Source organism: Cucurbita maxima, unplaced genomic scaffold, assembly GCF_002738345.1.
Source record: "Cucurbita maxima cultivar Rimu unplaced genomic scaffold, Cmax_1.0 Cma_Scf00034, whole genome shotgun sequence".
Lineage (NCBI taxonomy): Eukaryota > Viridiplantae > Streptophyta > Magnoliopsida > Cucurbitales > Cucurbitaceae > Cucurbita > Cucurbita maxima.
In genome coordinates, this window is record NW_019272050.1 from 575,012 (window position 1) to 591,424 (window position 16,413).

At 38.1% G+C, this 16,413-nt stretch overlaps 2 protein-coding genes across 3 annotated transcripts; both read left to right on the forward strand.

Annotated features, from left to right (window-relative positions):
* Window positions 1-2,789: 2,789 nt before the first annotated feature.
* On the forward strand, window positions 2,790-8,137 carry LOC111467449 (LEAF RUST 10 DISEASE-RESISTANCE LOCUS RECEPTOR-LIKE PROTEIN KINASE-like 1.1). Of its 2 annotated transcripts, none has more exons than XM_023112349.1 (4): window positions 2,790-3,388; window positions 6,154-6,186; window positions 6,517-6,765; window positions 6,874-8,137. In XM_023112349.1, the coding sequence occupies exons 1-4, from the start codon at window positions 2,815-2,817 to the stop codon at window positions 7,851-7,853; spliced, it is 1,836 nt and encodes a 611-aa protein (XP_022968117.1). In that variant the 5' UTR covers window positions 2,790-2,814; the 3' UTR covers window positions 7,854-8,137. The 2 variants fall into 2 exon arrangements, with proteins under 2 accessions (XP_022968117.1, XP_022968116.1); XM_023112348.1 differs by lacking the exon at window positions 2,790-3,388 and adding an exon at window positions 4,657-5,895.
* A 2,899-nt stretch (window positions 8,138-11,036) lies between these two features.
* On the forward strand, window positions 11,037-15,812 carry LOC111467451 (probable protein phosphatase 2C 15). The gene is made up of 8 exons (XM_023112350.1): window positions 11,037-11,833; window positions 12,403-12,574; window positions 12,680-12,833; window positions 12,911-12,974; window positions 13,070-13,177; window positions 13,264-13,389; window positions 14,247-14,476; window positions 15,381-15,812. The coding sequence occupies exons 1-8, from the start codon at window positions 11,615-11,617 to the stop codon at window positions 15,604-15,606; spliced, it is 1,299 nt and encodes a 432-aa protein (XP_022968118.1). The 5' UTR covers window positions 11,037-11,614; the 3' UTR covers window positions 15,607-15,812.
* Window positions 15,813-16,413: the final 601 nt, after the last annotated feature.

Genomic DNA, 16,413 nt, shown 5'->3' on the forward strand with positions numbered 1-16,413 from the left:
AGTTATATAGAGATTCAAATGAAACAAAATGAAAGCATATGCAAAGGAGAAGTACTAAGAGGTGCCCGGAAACAAAACTTTCGATCGTTGTTGTCTTTGTTGATGTGAATGGTTCCCTAATCTTTTCTTGAGGAGTTGTTCGAGTCTAAAAATAAAAGACTATGAGATTTCACGTTGGTTGGAGATGAAAACGAAATATTACTTATAAAAGTGTAGAAACCTCTCTAACAGACACATTGCGATACGTAACGGGCCAAAGTTGACAAGACCTATTAGCAGTGGGCTTGGACTGTTACAAATTATATCAGAGCCGGACATTGAGCAGTGTGCCGGCGAGGACGCTAGCCCTGAAAGGGGTGGATTGTGAGGTCCCACATCGGTTGGAGGGGGGAATGAAGCATTCCTTAGGATGTGAAAACCTCTCACTAGTAGACGCGTTTTAAAGCTTTAAGAGCAAGCCCTTGAACGAAAAGCCTAAACAGGACATTATCTACTAACAATGGGCTTTGACTGTTACAAATAGTATCAGAGTCAAGCACCAAGCGGTGTGCTAGCGAGGTTTCTAAACCGCTAACAGATATTGCTTCCTTTGGGTTTTTCCTTCCTGACTTTCTCTCAAAGTTTTTAAGACATTGGCCCTTAAAGAGGTGGATTGTGAGGTCCCACATCGGTAGGAGAGGGGAATGAAGCATTCCTTAGAATGTGGAAACCTCTCACTAGTAGACCCATTTTAAAACTTTAAGAGCAAGCCCTTGAAGGGAAAGCCTAAACAGGACAATATCTACTAGAGGTGAACTTTGACTGTTACAAATGGTATCAGAGTTAGGTACCAATCGGTGTGCCAGCAAGGTTTCTAAACCGCTAACAAATATTGCTTTCTTTGAGCTTTCCCCTCCAGACTCTCTCAAGGTTTTTAAGACGCATCTACTAGGGAGAACTTTCCACACCCTTACAAAGAAGGCTCGTTTCTCTCTCCAACCAATGTGTGATCTCACCTAAAGACTTTGATGTTAATCTAACCAGAAACACACATACACAAGGACCTTCAATTACTCTACATGTCCCTTACTTTCACCACAGTGTAAATGGAAAATGGCACAAACAATTAGTGGAAATAGATATCCATAAAAAGAAACTCCCACACTGTGTGGATAACGATTGGCTCCATAAACGTCAACAACCAACAAGATCTGGAGCTTATCAGTAAGAAAGAAGTCAAATATGACCTACTAGTCATTTCTCTAGGTTGGAAAGAAAAAAGGTAATACAGTATTTCAAAATTCCATGGTTCTTGGAGATTAAATCATCGAACAAAAAGTCTCATCCAACAATATATATGATCCAAAGATTTCAGACTCAAGAACTAGGGCAAATACTGCACGAATTAACAAAAAAAAAAAAAACAGAATCCCCAATGCAATTCCAGATTAGAAGTAAAACCAAATTGATCAAACTCGGGAATGATGCATACAACTACAGAAAGAGTTCATTTCATCAAACATGGAAAGATCCATTACCAGAGAAGGAAGATAAATTACAGACCTCAGGATTCGAGGGGCGCGAAGTAGGAGATTTCCGGTTGCCCTTGAATCCGAAGAAACTCGTTGTATATAAATAATAATTAAAAAAAAAAAGGGGTGAAAATAAAGTATAATTTTTAATCATTTAAATTTAAGTGTAATTTCAAAAATAAAAAATAAAAAGGTAAAATAAAATCTCTTAAATAAATGGAAAAAATAATATAAATTAATAATGGAGGGTTGGAAATATGCGGTGTTTGAATTGTGAATACGGAGACGACACGTCGATATTCTCTATTGTACAGTCAACCATTTGACTTTTTTAACTCCATATAATCAAGTTGAATTTTTAAATTTTCTTTATTTTTTTCATTATTATTTTCTAAATTCCATTTTTATATTTTAATATCAAATAAATAATATGACGCATTAAATAGTCCAAAATTATTATTTATTTATCTATTTTGAAATAGAGCATACAAATTACTATCTATGGTAATTAACTAAATGGGTTGTAGTTTTAACGCGGGAAATCTCTCGTAGACATACCAGGGTTTGACCTTGACTCTCCTCGAGGTCGTGGGCTCCTCTTTCCCAACTAACCTTTATTAAGGTGTTCGTTTTTTAAACATATATGACTCAAATATTAATCTTGATCTTACTATCAAATTCTCTCTTTGAAGTTTAATGGACGTTGACTCAATAACACAATTATTTTTTTTACACACAACAAATTTCATCGATGAAATCGTGTTTACATAGCAGAAACGCCCAACTAGGTTTTTGCCTTCATTTGATCGTATTGAGACAATAAGATATATGTATCAAACTGACATCCAAAGACGAATCAACTGTCACTCATCTTAAAAAGAAGAGTTTTTAGTCTATATGTATCAAACTTGTATCAAACTAGTAAGAACGTGTTCTCAAAAGGGCACGAAACCCGTATTGTAAACCGGCCTTTAAAACATATTAAACACCAACAATTAAACTTGTAATTTAATTTAAAAAAAAAAACATGTAAATTCTAAGTCAAATGTCAAAACTGACAAGAACAAAAAAGTCAACGTAAATGTTGGGTTTGAAAAACCAGCCAATTCAACGGTCTATGATTTCCGGCACATCCAGAAGATTCAACTAATTTAGACAGACACGCGCAGCCCACACAGAGTTCTTCAGCTCCACCGATATTCACACCCCAAAAAGCAGCCTTCTCCAAGTGGGAGCCAATCCCAATTCATAAACCCACACCTTATCTCTCTGTTTCTCTCTGTTTCTCTCTGTTTCTCTCTAAATGGTGTTAAATTTCTCAATTTTCATTTTAATTTCCATCTTCCTCCCGCCGGCGACACCCTCCGCCGCCGTAGACCGCCACTTCGAGGCCTGCCGTCGACCAATGGCCTGCGACGACGGCCAGACAATTCAGTACCCATTTCACATCGAACATCGCCAACAGAAATTCTGTGGGTACCCGGGATTCAAGCTAAAATGCCACCAAAACGGCCACCCAATCCTCCATCTCTCCGGCAGGGATATCGTCGTCCTGAGTATTTCATACGAAACTCACTCTCTCCGTCTCTCCGACGACGCGGTTTTGACGGCCTCTGAGTGTCGTCTTTTGATTGGCAACCTCTCTCTGTTTAACGAACCATTCCATCTCGCCGATGGCCAGGGAGAGATTTGTAGCAGAGAAGAAAGGCGGCGTGCGGCGGAGAGAAATGGGTTGGTGATGAAATGGACGGCGGGAGAGTGTAGCTTCTGCAACAAGAGTGGTGGGTTTTGTGGGTTTGATTATTCGACGCATTTTTTCAAGTGTTATTGTCCTGATCGGCCTCATGCTCTTCGCTGTAATCCGCCATCGCCGCCGGGTGAGTTCCTATTTTTCTTCTCCGCCACCGCATTCTCTCTGCTTCTTCCATGGATTTGAACTTTTATTTTATTTTAATTCTTTCTTGATTGGATGACACTAAGGCTCGAATCCCACTTCAGATTTGTTGATGAATTGAGAGTTTTTGATTTACATTGGGATTAGTCTGAATTTTTTTTTACATTTTTTGCTTTTTTTTTTAAATAAAAAGAGATGCTTTTACGTTTTTGGGTCAAATAATCATTACTTTGCCACTAATAGCATGGATGGGGCCGGGGGCAAATATGGAAAGTTAGATTAGATTCATTTTTTATTTTTTAATAAAATGTAGAGTTGGACAGTAAACCTTATTTTTGACCAGATTAAAAGAGTTATAATCGACTAACCGAGCTAAATTTTTCATTTTCTAAAAATTTAACCAAACCCAAATTGAAAAGTATCTAACCCGAGTAGTTCGTGTTATTGAGACCATAGATTATATGAACATCACCTAGGATTTAGATCTGCCAACTTAGAGTGGAACAGCGAAGTCCAAATAAGTTTTCGTGTTTGAGTCAATACTTCACGACACATTGGTCAAATGACTCGAACTCATTGACTTACTACTAAAGTTTTTACATTTATCGAAAGATTATCTTTTTTTGTTTTATTCTATTTGTCTTATTTTACATCCTTTCTTTTCGATGTATTTTGATATATTTAAAATATTTATAATTTTTTATTTATTGCTATTTTCGAGAATTCTCTATCGACGTTGATATTTTATTAGTATTTGAATATCGACATAAAAAACTTATTTAAAAAAAATTATATATTCGATTTATATTACATGAAAATATATTCGATTTTATTGTAAAGTTTTGAAGGTATATATTATTTTTGAAAGAAGAAAAATAAAACAAATTTTATTATTATTATTTGATTTCAAACCAAAATTTATTAACAAGAAACAAAATCGAATTATAAATTTATAATTTGAAAAACAAACCTAATTGGAATATTATTTATTTAAAAATAAAGAAGAAGAGGAAAAAAAGAAAAAAAAAAAGAAAAAGAAAAAGCGGGAACTTGTGAGTCTTTCGTCTGTAAAGCGGCCGTGAAATCCGCGGTTGTCTTCTTTCCTCATCTCCGGCGAAGAGACGGGAGAGAATTCGATCGCTTCTTTTTGAAACTCGAGCAGTTTCTTCGACGGCCATGATCATGAGAGCTGTGAGTGTTCAACGTTTTCTTCTTCAACAACTCAACGCTCTGATTTTCCACTGGTTATGTTCTTTCCATTCATATTCTTGTGTTCTGGTAATTTATAATTCGCTATTTCGTAATGTGCGAAAGATTCAGTCGTAGACGTGTACAATTCGTCCTCTGTTTTCTACAACTAACTTCTGACTTTTTTGTGCCATCGGTTCGTCTCGGGCGAAGACTTCTGACTAGATTGAGATAGAGATAGCGATTGTTAGGGTTTGGTTAACCTTATGCCACGACTGACGAAATCCTCGTTTAATTATCGCCTCTGTTTTGAATGTTCAAACGAGAGATTATGAACAGTCAAAGAGTCAAGTCTATGTAACGACTGGTCAATTGGGGGAAGTTTTGGATCTCTACAATTTCATTGTAAATTTCTTGAGGATGTCCCCACCTTGTTTTTTATTCTTTTTCTCTCGGTGTGTTTCTTGGAAACTTCCATATCTGGATTTGATCACCACTTGGATTTGGGAGGAGTTCAACGTGGAAAACCTAGAAACCATAAACAATTCGGAGAGGTAGATTTGGGGATCGAGGTGGGTTTTTCTGGTAGTGCGAATATGGAATTTCATATGGCGTTGTTCTGTTCTTTCAGTTTGTCCTTTGTTCTTTCTCATCTAGTAGCACATCCTTTGGCTCGGAATGATACTAGTTTCGTTCGTCCAGATTGCCCGCCCTTCGATTGTGGAAATTTTGGCTTCTTAGGATTCCCTTTTAACAACGAAACGCTTACTGATTGCGGATTACACACAGTTAGAAACTGCTCAGGAAAGCCAAAAATCCAGCTGAAACGTGAACGAGATGTATGGTTTGATGTTGTTAGCATATCTCAGGCTAATATCATCCATATCAATGACACGGAACTTCAAAAGCAAATAAACTCTCGCAATTGTTCAATTCTGGACGATCTGTCTCTTCCGACGTCTCCTTCATTTTCTTTATCCACAAACAATAATATTACTTTATACAATTGCACAGATAATCCTGGAGATGCTTTTCCTCTTTTCATCAGTAAATTTAGCTGCCCTGGTATTTATTCAATCCTCAACTCTGATACTCCTCCAAACTGTTCCACTTCCAATTCTAGATTTTTAGTTCCAGTTCTCCCGGTTGGTCCCAATAATTCTGTTCTTGAGTTTACTGCTGATTTCCAACTGCGAGTGACCGTATCTAGTATATGTTATGACTGTTTCCGTGAAGGAGGCCAATGCTCGTTTACCAATGAAAAATTTGTGTGTAAGGATGGAAAACGAAAAGTAAGCAAAGGTATTGAATTTTATGTAAAAGTCCAGTAAACTGTTCTTGGATTGTTTGGATTAGGCTTTGCATTTTATTTATTAGTTACAATTTCCTTGTTTTTACTGCATTTTTCCTACTGGAAATGGGCATTATTGGTTTTTCAGATGGGTTTTTGAAGTCTGTTCTTGTGCATGATCTGTGCTTCAAAGAACAGAAGCTGGGTTATTCTACAATGAATGGTTATGAGTTTGAATCTAACACCATTCTTTTTCATTGGTATTGCAGATAAAAGTAGAATGAGCTTGTTGATAGCACTAGGTGGGGCAACTTTCTTTGAGAAATTGTAATTCTCGTCTAAATTTTCTTTAAGCTGATATCATCTAGACACTGTATGTAATACGATGCAACTGCTATTCGAGATCTCTCTTCAATATATTGTAAAAAAATTTATCCCATACCTTCTCAGATGAAATGCATCTATGCACGTGAGATGATGAGAATCTCATGGGAAGCCTATCAAATTATACTTAAAAATTGACTTCTTACTAAAATGGACGAGCTAACTTCATTCATCCTTGTTACTTTTTAGCTGTTCGTCATAAATGAAGAAAATTCTGACCATTGTTCCCACCTCCTTTTTGTCTACAGGTGTTGGAGTCCCAGGTGTAAATCTGCTTATTCTATTATTTGCTCTTTGGTACTGCAAAAAAAGGCGCGCTGCTCCAAACATGCTAACAAGAAATATATCTTGTGAACCCTACTCAAAATTCGACCTGGAAGATGGTGATGTGTGCTTTGAAGTTCCTGTTTTCTCATATGGCGAACTCGAAATGGCCACTAACAAATTTGATCGTGATAAAGAACTTGGAGATGGTGGTTTTGGAACCGTATACCATGGTAACAGAACACTTCTTTTTACTCACTTTTGTTGAATTGCGTTTTAAGTAGCATATGAAAAAATTCCATTAGAAACTTGTCTATAACCTTGATTTTTCATCTAACTAGGGAAACTCCTTGATGGCCGGGAAGTTGCCGTGAAGCGCCTATATCAACATAACTATAGACGAGTAGAGCAATTCATGAATGAGGTTAAAATTCTCACCCGCCTTCGCCATAAAAATCTGGTCTCCCTTTATGGATGCACTTCAAAACGCAGTCGTGAACTTCTTCTTGTTTATGAATTTGTTGCAAATGGTACTGTTGCTGATCATCTTCATGGCGAACAAGCAAGTTTTAGCTTGCTCACATGGCCTATTCGGATGACCATCGCTATTGAAACAGCAAGTGCTCTAGTTTATCTCCACGCTTCTGATATCATTCATCGTGATGTGAAGACTACTAACATTCTCTTGGACAGTAATTTTTCTGTCAAAGTCGCTGATTTTGGTCTCTCTAGATTATTCCCAAACGACGTTAGTCATGTCTCGACTGCTCCTCAAGGCACCCCTGGTTACGTTGATCCTGAGTATTATCAGTGTTATCAGCTTACAACCAAGAGCGATGTTTATAGTTTTGGTGTCGTCTTAATCGAGCTTATATCGTCAATGCCAGCTGTTGATATAACAAGGCATCGGCACGAGATTAATTTGTCTAACTTAGCCGTGGACAAAATTTTAAGACAGGAAATTGATGAGCTGATTGATCCATGCCTCGGGTATCAATCAGACGAAAAGGTTCGACGGATGATATTGGCAGTGGCTTGGCTAGCTTTTCTATGTCTGCAGCAAGACAAGGAAAGGAGACCAACAATGGAAGAAGCGCTGGAAACTTTAAAGAGGATTGAGAGTGGGGAAGAAAGCGAGAATTTGCAGGATAATAGTGCACTGTTGAAGAGCTATGATCCAGCTCCTTCTCCAGAGTATGATGAAGTTGAATTGTTGAAGAATAAGAGACAGCAGCTGTTGTCCCCTACTTCTGTTGCTGATAAATGGATCAGCTCAACCTCATTTGTTAGTGCTTCTACTTCTCTATCATCTATTTCCTAATTCTTTCCTTCTCTTTCTTTTTGTTTTAGTTTAATGATAGAAATTTAGATTATGATAATGTTAGGGAGAAATACAATATATATTTGGCTCCCTCTGGAAAACAAAACCTAATAATGTTGCATGTATATCTGTGAATCAATTTTGGCAACTATATACAAGGTAGGGAATGTACATTTACATATAAGAACTATTGAGAAATCGTTCAGCTGCACAAACAAAGATTAACTCTCTTTTTCTCTTCTTGAATTGAATATGGGCCAAACTTAGGCTTGGATTTTGTTAGAGCCTGGAAAGCCCGATGATAAGATTAGAGCATTGACCTGAGTTTTTGTGTCTTCATTGAATGCAAAGGAAGTCTGCAGTGGTCAGAGGTTTATTGGTTGTTTATGCTTTTCAATTTTATTATTTTAGTACTTTTTTAACTTTTATGTGTGTTCTATTCTGTCCTTTTAGATTTGGATCTAACTTCATTATATATTTTGTTTTTCAACTTGAGGGAAAGTAATCTCTATGCTTGCTTACAGGCTTACCTTTTGAAACATTATAGATAGATAGGAAGAACGAAAATGTTTCTTCTAGTTGTATTTCATTATGAAAATAGGGGTCGAGACTATAACCGCCCGAACCCACTTCTAGCAGATATTGTTCACTTTAACCCGTTATGTATCGCCGTTAGCTTCACGGTTTTATAACTCAGTCTATTAAGGAGAGGTTTTCACACCTTTATAAGGAATACTTTATTCTCCTCTCCAATCAATGGGGATCTCACAATTCATCCACCTTGGGGTCTAGTGTACTCGCTGACACATTGTCTAGTGTCTGACTCTAATACTATTTGTAACAGTTCAAGCCCATTGTTGACAAATATTGTCTGTTTTGACTTGTTAAGTATCGTCATTGGTCTTACGATTTTAAAAAGTTTCTACACTCTTATAAGAAATGTTTCATTCCCCTTCCGACCAATACGAGATTTCACATGACTTTCAACTATACGTAACTGAATCAAATCTTTGATCGAAAATATGTTATTTATGTTAGTTGAGTTAATGAGCAAATTATATTCTTATAAGTAGAGTATATTGTTAATAAAGTTTTGGTCAAAGGATAATGAAGGAGAGTGATAAATGAAAGACCAAAATGCAGCTGGTGGTAGAGGAGTGATGGAGACATTTGGTCACTACTACTTTCATTTGGGGACATAATCAATCTTCCTTACATGTCCTTTTCCCATATCAACTCCCAACCCTCATCCACATATTTCATTTTCCTTTTTAGGTCAATTACAGGTCAACCGGTTGAATTGTCAAGTTGTTCGTTTTATAAGTCACAATCCATCAATAACATAAAAGATTTTAACCTGACCTAATCTTACTGTCATATGAACACTCTTACTGTTAGTTATTCGTCACGTCATGTTAACAATATTATAAAAGATTTTAACCCGATCCAATTTTACTGTCATATGAACACCCTTACGGTTAGTTATTCATCACGTCATGTTAACTCATCTAAAATATTATATGTAAAGTCACATTGGATACCTTGGCAATAATATAAATTGAAAATAGAAACCCGTAATTAGGGAGAAAATTTGGATCTAAATGACTCAATTATTAAGCTAAGTAATAGACCATCACATGCTAATCTACTTAATTAGTGAAAATTTTAGATTATTCAATCCAATTTTTAATTTTACTTAATTCCAAATAAAAGTAAAATAAGTCATCCACGTGCTAATCACGCCTTTAACTTCTCGTAATTTGTGACTTTAATTAATCAAAAGCTTAACCTCTTTTTTTTCTCTTACCTATTTAATTACTGTCATTATTGTCTACTTAATTTGACTCCATTCATGACATTTAATAAAGTCATTTAAAAACTAAAAATACCAATAAATATATATATATATATATATATATATATATATTTAATTACTGTCATTATTTGTTGAAGGTGAGTAGGTGACTTCGAGGGGTCTTGACTTGCTTTGTATTGAGTTGGTTAGACTAATTAGACTTATTGTTTCCTAATTGTACCTCCTCAACTCGACAAGCTCCACGAGCCTCATTATGGGCTATAGGTCTCTAATCCTACTCATAACAATATCTCTTATTTCTTAAGGTTCGTCTCGAATTTATCTTCCTACTAAAGCGTTGACATAAGAATCTAGTCTCAAGTCCTTGTTAACTTTGTAGTCGAAATATAGAATAAAAATGTCGAACTGCGCTGCAATGGAGATGGTCACACTCGTGTAGGTGATGTACCAAACATGTTCATACGCTCACGTCAACAATTAGACTACGTGAGGTCTCTCATCGGTTGGAGAAGTGAACAAAGTATTCCTTACAAGGGTGTAGAAACCACTCCCTAATGGACACGTTTTAAAACCTTAAGAAAAACTACAAAGAGAACAATATTTACTAACAGTGAGCTTGAGCTGTTACATAAACAAATGGGTAACAAAGGCTTCAAGAGTTCGTTAGACTAATTAAGCTTGCTACTCCTTGATTGTACCTCCTCAGCTCGACAAACGTTACGAGCCTTGTGGTCGGGTGTTGGCTACATGTCTCTAACCCTACTCATAACAATATATCTAAGTTCTTAAGGATGGAGGTTAAATTAAATAATAATAATAATAATAATAAAATGATAACTAAAATTAATCATGATTAATAAAAATATTAAACTAATAATGTTGTTTAGAGGCACGTGCCTATGAAGTGCTTGAGATTTCCACATCATTGTCGTGCGATTACAGAAAAACATGCGAACTTTTTTCTCACACGTGTCATCTTTTTTACTTTTTTTTTTAAATTAAAAAATCGTACCATGCAAAGCCTTTTCCTCAAGCCTTTCCAAACAATTAAATTTAATTATTAATAAATAATAATAATAAAATTAAAATTACATAAATATTAAATTAAAAAAGGTCATCATTCCACCAACTATTCCTACCCCCACTCCACGTGCAAAAGGCAATGAGCTCAGATACCAAAATTAAAAAAAATTGTAAATTCGTAATTTTCAATCCAATAATTAAAAAAACCAAACAAAAGATTTTAAGGATATTTGTTTTTATTAAATCAAATGATTGAACAAATATGTTCATCCACATTATAATTTGAGTATTGATTTTTCATTCAATCTCTGTGTTTTAAACCAAACTGAGATTGAAATCATTGAAATTTTTAATTGGGTATTTGGATTTCACTATTTGCAATAGTTTTTCCAATCGGTTATTTGTTACTTTAATTTGTTGGATGAGAAAAAGGGTATTCGAAGCGAAACTAACTTTTGGATGAGAGAGAATTCTTCTATTGCTTTTACAGCAAAGCCACTTTCTCCCTCACTTTCCCAGAAAACCCATTTTAAGCACCTGAAAATCCCCAAGTTTCATAGATTTTAAGGGTTGATTTGGTGTTTAGGGACGGAATTTGGAGGAATCTGAACTGGGTTTTGCTCATAAATCTTGATTGTTTTGTGGGTATCTCTTCAATTTTTGAACAATTTCGTGGTTCTAGTTTTGTGATCTTGTTTCCCTTTTGGGGTTTCTTTGTCTTAACCAGATCTGTTCTTGATCTTCACGCGACACGCCGCAAGACATTCTTCTTGTTCTTGTCTGGTTGGATCTTTGTCGTCTGCTTGTTTAACTAATTTCTAGTGAAATCTGCACTTGGGTTTTCTTTGGAGTGTGGATTGTTTTGAAATCTTGCGCCCTGAGAGCTGAGGGCTGAGGGCGTGAGTTTTTCTTTGGTGTTTTAATGGCTTCCAGAGAAGGGAGGCGTCGCCATCATCATCATCATAATCTGGTGCCTCTTGCTGCTTTGATCGGTAAAGAGGTGAGGAATGAGAGATTGGAGAAGCCGACTATAAGATATGGGAGTGCTGCGCAGTCTAGGAAGGGGGAGGATTATTTTCTTATGATAACTGATTGTCAGCGAGTACCTGGGAACCCTTCATCCACTTTTTCTGTATTTGCTGTAAGTTCTTTCCCTGTTCTTGTTTTTTATGAGTTTGATTTCGTGAAAGTCCTTGTGTGTCTGTTTATTTGTTCATCCATTGTCTTGTAACATGAACTTGAGGCTTGTTTACTGTTTGGATTGCTCTGGTTTCTTTGTGATTGAGGGGTCTTTTTTATGAACTTCAAGTGTTTCATTAGATTTTGTAAATGGGTTCTGGAGATTTCCTCTGTTCCAATTGGTTGTAGTTGATCGAAACTGTAACGGTCCAAGCCCACCGTTAGTAGATGTTGTTCTCTTTAGATTTTTCCTTTCGGGCTTCCCCTCACAAAGAATGTTTCGTTCTCCTCTCCATCCGACGTAAGATCTCACAATTCACCTCCTTCGCGGGCTCAGAGTCCTTACTAGCACACCGCCTCGTGTTCACCCTCTTTCGGGATGCCTGGCTTTAATATCATTTGTAACCGTCCAAGCTCACCAGTAGCCGATATTGTCTTCTTTGGGCTTCCCCTCAAGATTTTTAAAACTCGTGTGCTATGGATGTTGCTTTGTAGTTTTTCATGTTGATCACTATTTACTTCTGCCTTCAGATATTTGATGGACACAATGGAAATGCTGCTGCAATTTTCACCAGGGAACATTTGTTGAGCCATGTCTTAGGTGCACTTCCTCGTGGCCTCGGGCAGGAGGAGTGGCTTCAAGCTCTACCTCGAGCTTTGGTTGCTGGATTTGTGAAGACGGACAAGGAGTTTCAAAGCCGAGGTGCGGGAATTGTTCGCTGGCCTCGACGATAGTTTATTCTCTTTTTCAATGGCCTGCAGTCTGATCCATACTCGTTCTTTGATTCCCATTTTGAATGTTTAACAGGTGAAACTTCTGGAACGACAGCTACGTTTGTAATCATCGATGGATGGACAGTGACAGTAGCGTCGGTTGGAGATTCTCGATGTGTTTTAGATACTCAGGGTGGTGCTGTCTCTGCATTAACGATCGATCATAGACTTGAAGATAATGTTGAAGAGTATGTTTCCTTTTTCAATCCAATGCTATCGTTTTTGCATCGTGCTAACTGGCTAAGTGATTTGGGCGTCGATACAGGCGAGAACGTGTGACTGCCAGCGGTGGGGAGATCGGAAGATTAAGCATTGTTGGTGGTGCTGAGGTGAAGCAAGTTCTTAACTGTTGGACAAATAAAAGCTTTGTAGAAGTTTAAAGACTTGTTTAATTTCCCTTTGTGTATTTGCTTCAATGTTACAGATCGGTCCGCTCCGGTGTTGGCCTGGAGGCTTATGCCTTTCTCGATCGATCGGAGACCGGGACGTTGGAGAGTTTATAGTTCCGATTCCATTTGTTAAACAAGTGAAGGTATTGACATAATTCTGATTTGTAACATAGCCAATCAATCTTGTATATGTAACGTTTCTAAAATACTTGTTTGGTCTAATCTAAAGTTATCAAATGCTGGTGGGAGGCTTATAATTGCTTCGGATGGCATCTGGGACGCCCTATCATCGGATATGGCTGCAAAGTCCTGCCGTGGACTACCGGCCGAGCTCGCAGCTAGGCAAGTCGTGAAGGTAATTTAAGCGACCTTGATGTCGGATTTTCACTTTCCAGCATCTTTTTTGTGAGAACCCATGTTGGTTGGAGTGGAGAACGAAATATTCCTTATAATGGTGTGAAAATCTCTCCCTAACAGATGCGCTTTAAAACTGTGAGGCTGACGGTGATATGTAACGGGCCAAAGCAGACAATATCTGTCAGCGGTGTATTTGGGTTGTTACAAATAGTATTAGAGCCAGTCACTGGGTGGTGTGCCAGCAAGGACGCTGGCCCCAAGAGGGTGGATTGTGAGATCCCATATCGGTTGGAGAGGGAGAACAAAACATTCCTTATAAGGGTGTGGAAATATCTCCCTAACATACGTGTTTGTTACAAATGGTATCAGAGCCAGCCACTGGGCGGTGTGCTAGCGAGGACGTTGGGCACCGAAGTGGGATGGATTGTGAGATCCCACATCGGTTGGAGAGGAGAACGAAGCATTTCTTATAAGGGTGTGGAAACAACTTCCTAACAGACGGTTTAAAATCGTGAGGCTGATAGCGATACGTAATGGGCCAAAACGGACAATATCTGGTAGCTGTGGGCTTGGACTGTTACAAATGGTATCAGAGCTAGACACCAAGCGGTGTGCCAGCGAGGAAGCTGGGCCCAAGGGGGTGGATTGTGAGATCCCACATCGGTTGGAGAGAATAACAAAACATTCCTTATAAGGGTGTGAAAACCTCTCCCTAGTTGACGCGTTTTAAAACCGTGAGGCTGACGACGATACGTAATGGGCCAAGTGAACAATATCTATTAGCAGTAGATTTGGGTGTTACATTTTCTTCTCGTATTGAATGATTTTGAAGTTTGATTTCCATGATCTGTTCAGGAAACGTTAAGAACAAGAGGGTTGAAAGATGATACAACCTGCATAGTTGTAGACATAATTCCTCCTGATAACTCAGCTCAGTCTTCTCCTCCTCCAAAGAAACAAAGCGTTCTGAAATCTCTATTATTCAGGAAAAAGTCTCACAGTTCTAATAAGTTATCGAAGAAACTATCAGCTATCGGTCTCGTGGAAGAACTATTTGAAGACGGCTCTGCCATGCTGGCTGACAGGTTCGTCTTTCCTCTCTTGCTTGTGATTATCTACATCGATGACAATGTCCTAGATCTAGCGGTTCGATTAACAGATCATTATAACTTGTTTGGTTAGATATCGTTTAGTTAGAAAGATGAGGTGGTGCGTCATATCACCTCCCTTCAAGGCTCAGCCTCCTCTTTGGGACATTGCTCGATGTCTAGCTTTGATACCATTTGTGACAATCTAAGCCCACCTCTAGCAGATATTGTCCTCTTTGGGGTTTCTCTCAAGGTTTCTAAAACGCGTATGCTAGGAAGAGGTTTTCACACCCTTAATAAAGAATATTTCGTTCTCCTCCCCAACTGATGTGGGATCTCACAATTCTTGCTGGCACACTGTCTTATGTCCACCCCCCTTCGAGACTCAGCCTCCTCTTTGGCATATCGTTTGGTGTCTGACTCTGATATCATTTGTAACCGCCCAAGCCCATCTCTAGCCGATATTGTCATCTTTGAGTTTTCTCTCAAGGTTTTTAAAATGCATTTGCTAGGGAGAGAGTTCCACACCCTTATAAAGAACAATGTTTCGTTCTCCTCCCCAACCAATATGGAATTTCACCATCCACTCCCCTTCAGGGTTAGTGTCCTTATTGGTACACTGCCTCGTGTCCTCCTCTCTTGGGGCTAAGATACCATTTGTAACAGCTCAAACTCATTGCTAGCAGATATTGTCCTTTTTGGGCTTTCCCACAAGGTTTTTAAAACGCGTCTGCTAAGGAGAGGTTTCCAATACCCTTATGAAGAATGTTTCGTTCTCTTCTCCAACCGATATAGGATCTCACAAGAACCTGTGTCGGCATCTACATTGATGACAATGTCCTAGATCCAGCGGTTGTTTGGCTTGATATGGTTTAATTAGAAAGATGAGGTGTTGTTGCAGGCTTGGAAGTGTAGAGTTGAGCGGATCAAGACATGACACACCCAGCCTATTCACTTGTGCTGTATGTCAAGTGGATCTTGCTCCAAGTGAGGGCATCTCTGTTCATGCTGGTTCCATCTTCTCCACCAGTTCAAAGCCATGGCAAGGCCCTTTCCTGTGTGCCGATTGTCGAAACAAGAAGGACGCCATGGAAGGAAAACGTCCGAGCGGGGTGCGAGTGGCGTAGATTGATCACTTCATTGATTCTTTCTCTACTTTGGATCTATCTAGCTCTACGGGGCGAGTAGGTCGTTAAAGATATAGTATGCAAAGGAAGATGCTTAATAAGGAGTAGTACCCATTAAAGTAATAAGTAAATAGCTAATGTTACAATGAGACTTTGACTAATTCAGAAATTTAAAATTGTCTGTATATTACAAAGCTCTCTTTTTTCCTTTGTTTATTTTATTGAATGATTCTAAGTCGTAAATTTGCAAATTGGGACGTGAAGCTATTAGTACTTAAGCAACTTGAGAACTCGAACTAGCTCACCCTGAATTATAAGAGTTGAGTAGGGTTGTTTTTTTAGGACCCGATTCGATATGGGTTCAATGTGCAAAGAATCGAGTCAATCTGACCCAACTTGATTAAATTGAAGAGATAGAGAAAGACTATGTTGAGAGAGGTCATACCCAAACTTCTTGACCCAACTCGAGTACTACCACGGTAGTACACCTCATTGCGTCTCGTCTCCCTCTCCCATCAATGTCATACACCTTGACTACCATTCCACAAGTGCTACAGTCAACTCGCGTTGCATTTGTTAGATTTCAGAATTCTTTACAATGGTATGATATTGTCCACTTTAAGCATGAGTTCTCGTGACCCTTTCCCAGTACTCTCCACAAAATTACCCAATGTGGACTCCCTCCCAACAATCTCTCATTCTTGAGCCTCGACCCACTGCCAACCGTGACTGTTCCACTCTCATTCTTCTTCTTTTTCGAGTTTCGTTCTTTGTTCTTCGACAACTCTAGGCGCCTCTTTCATTAAT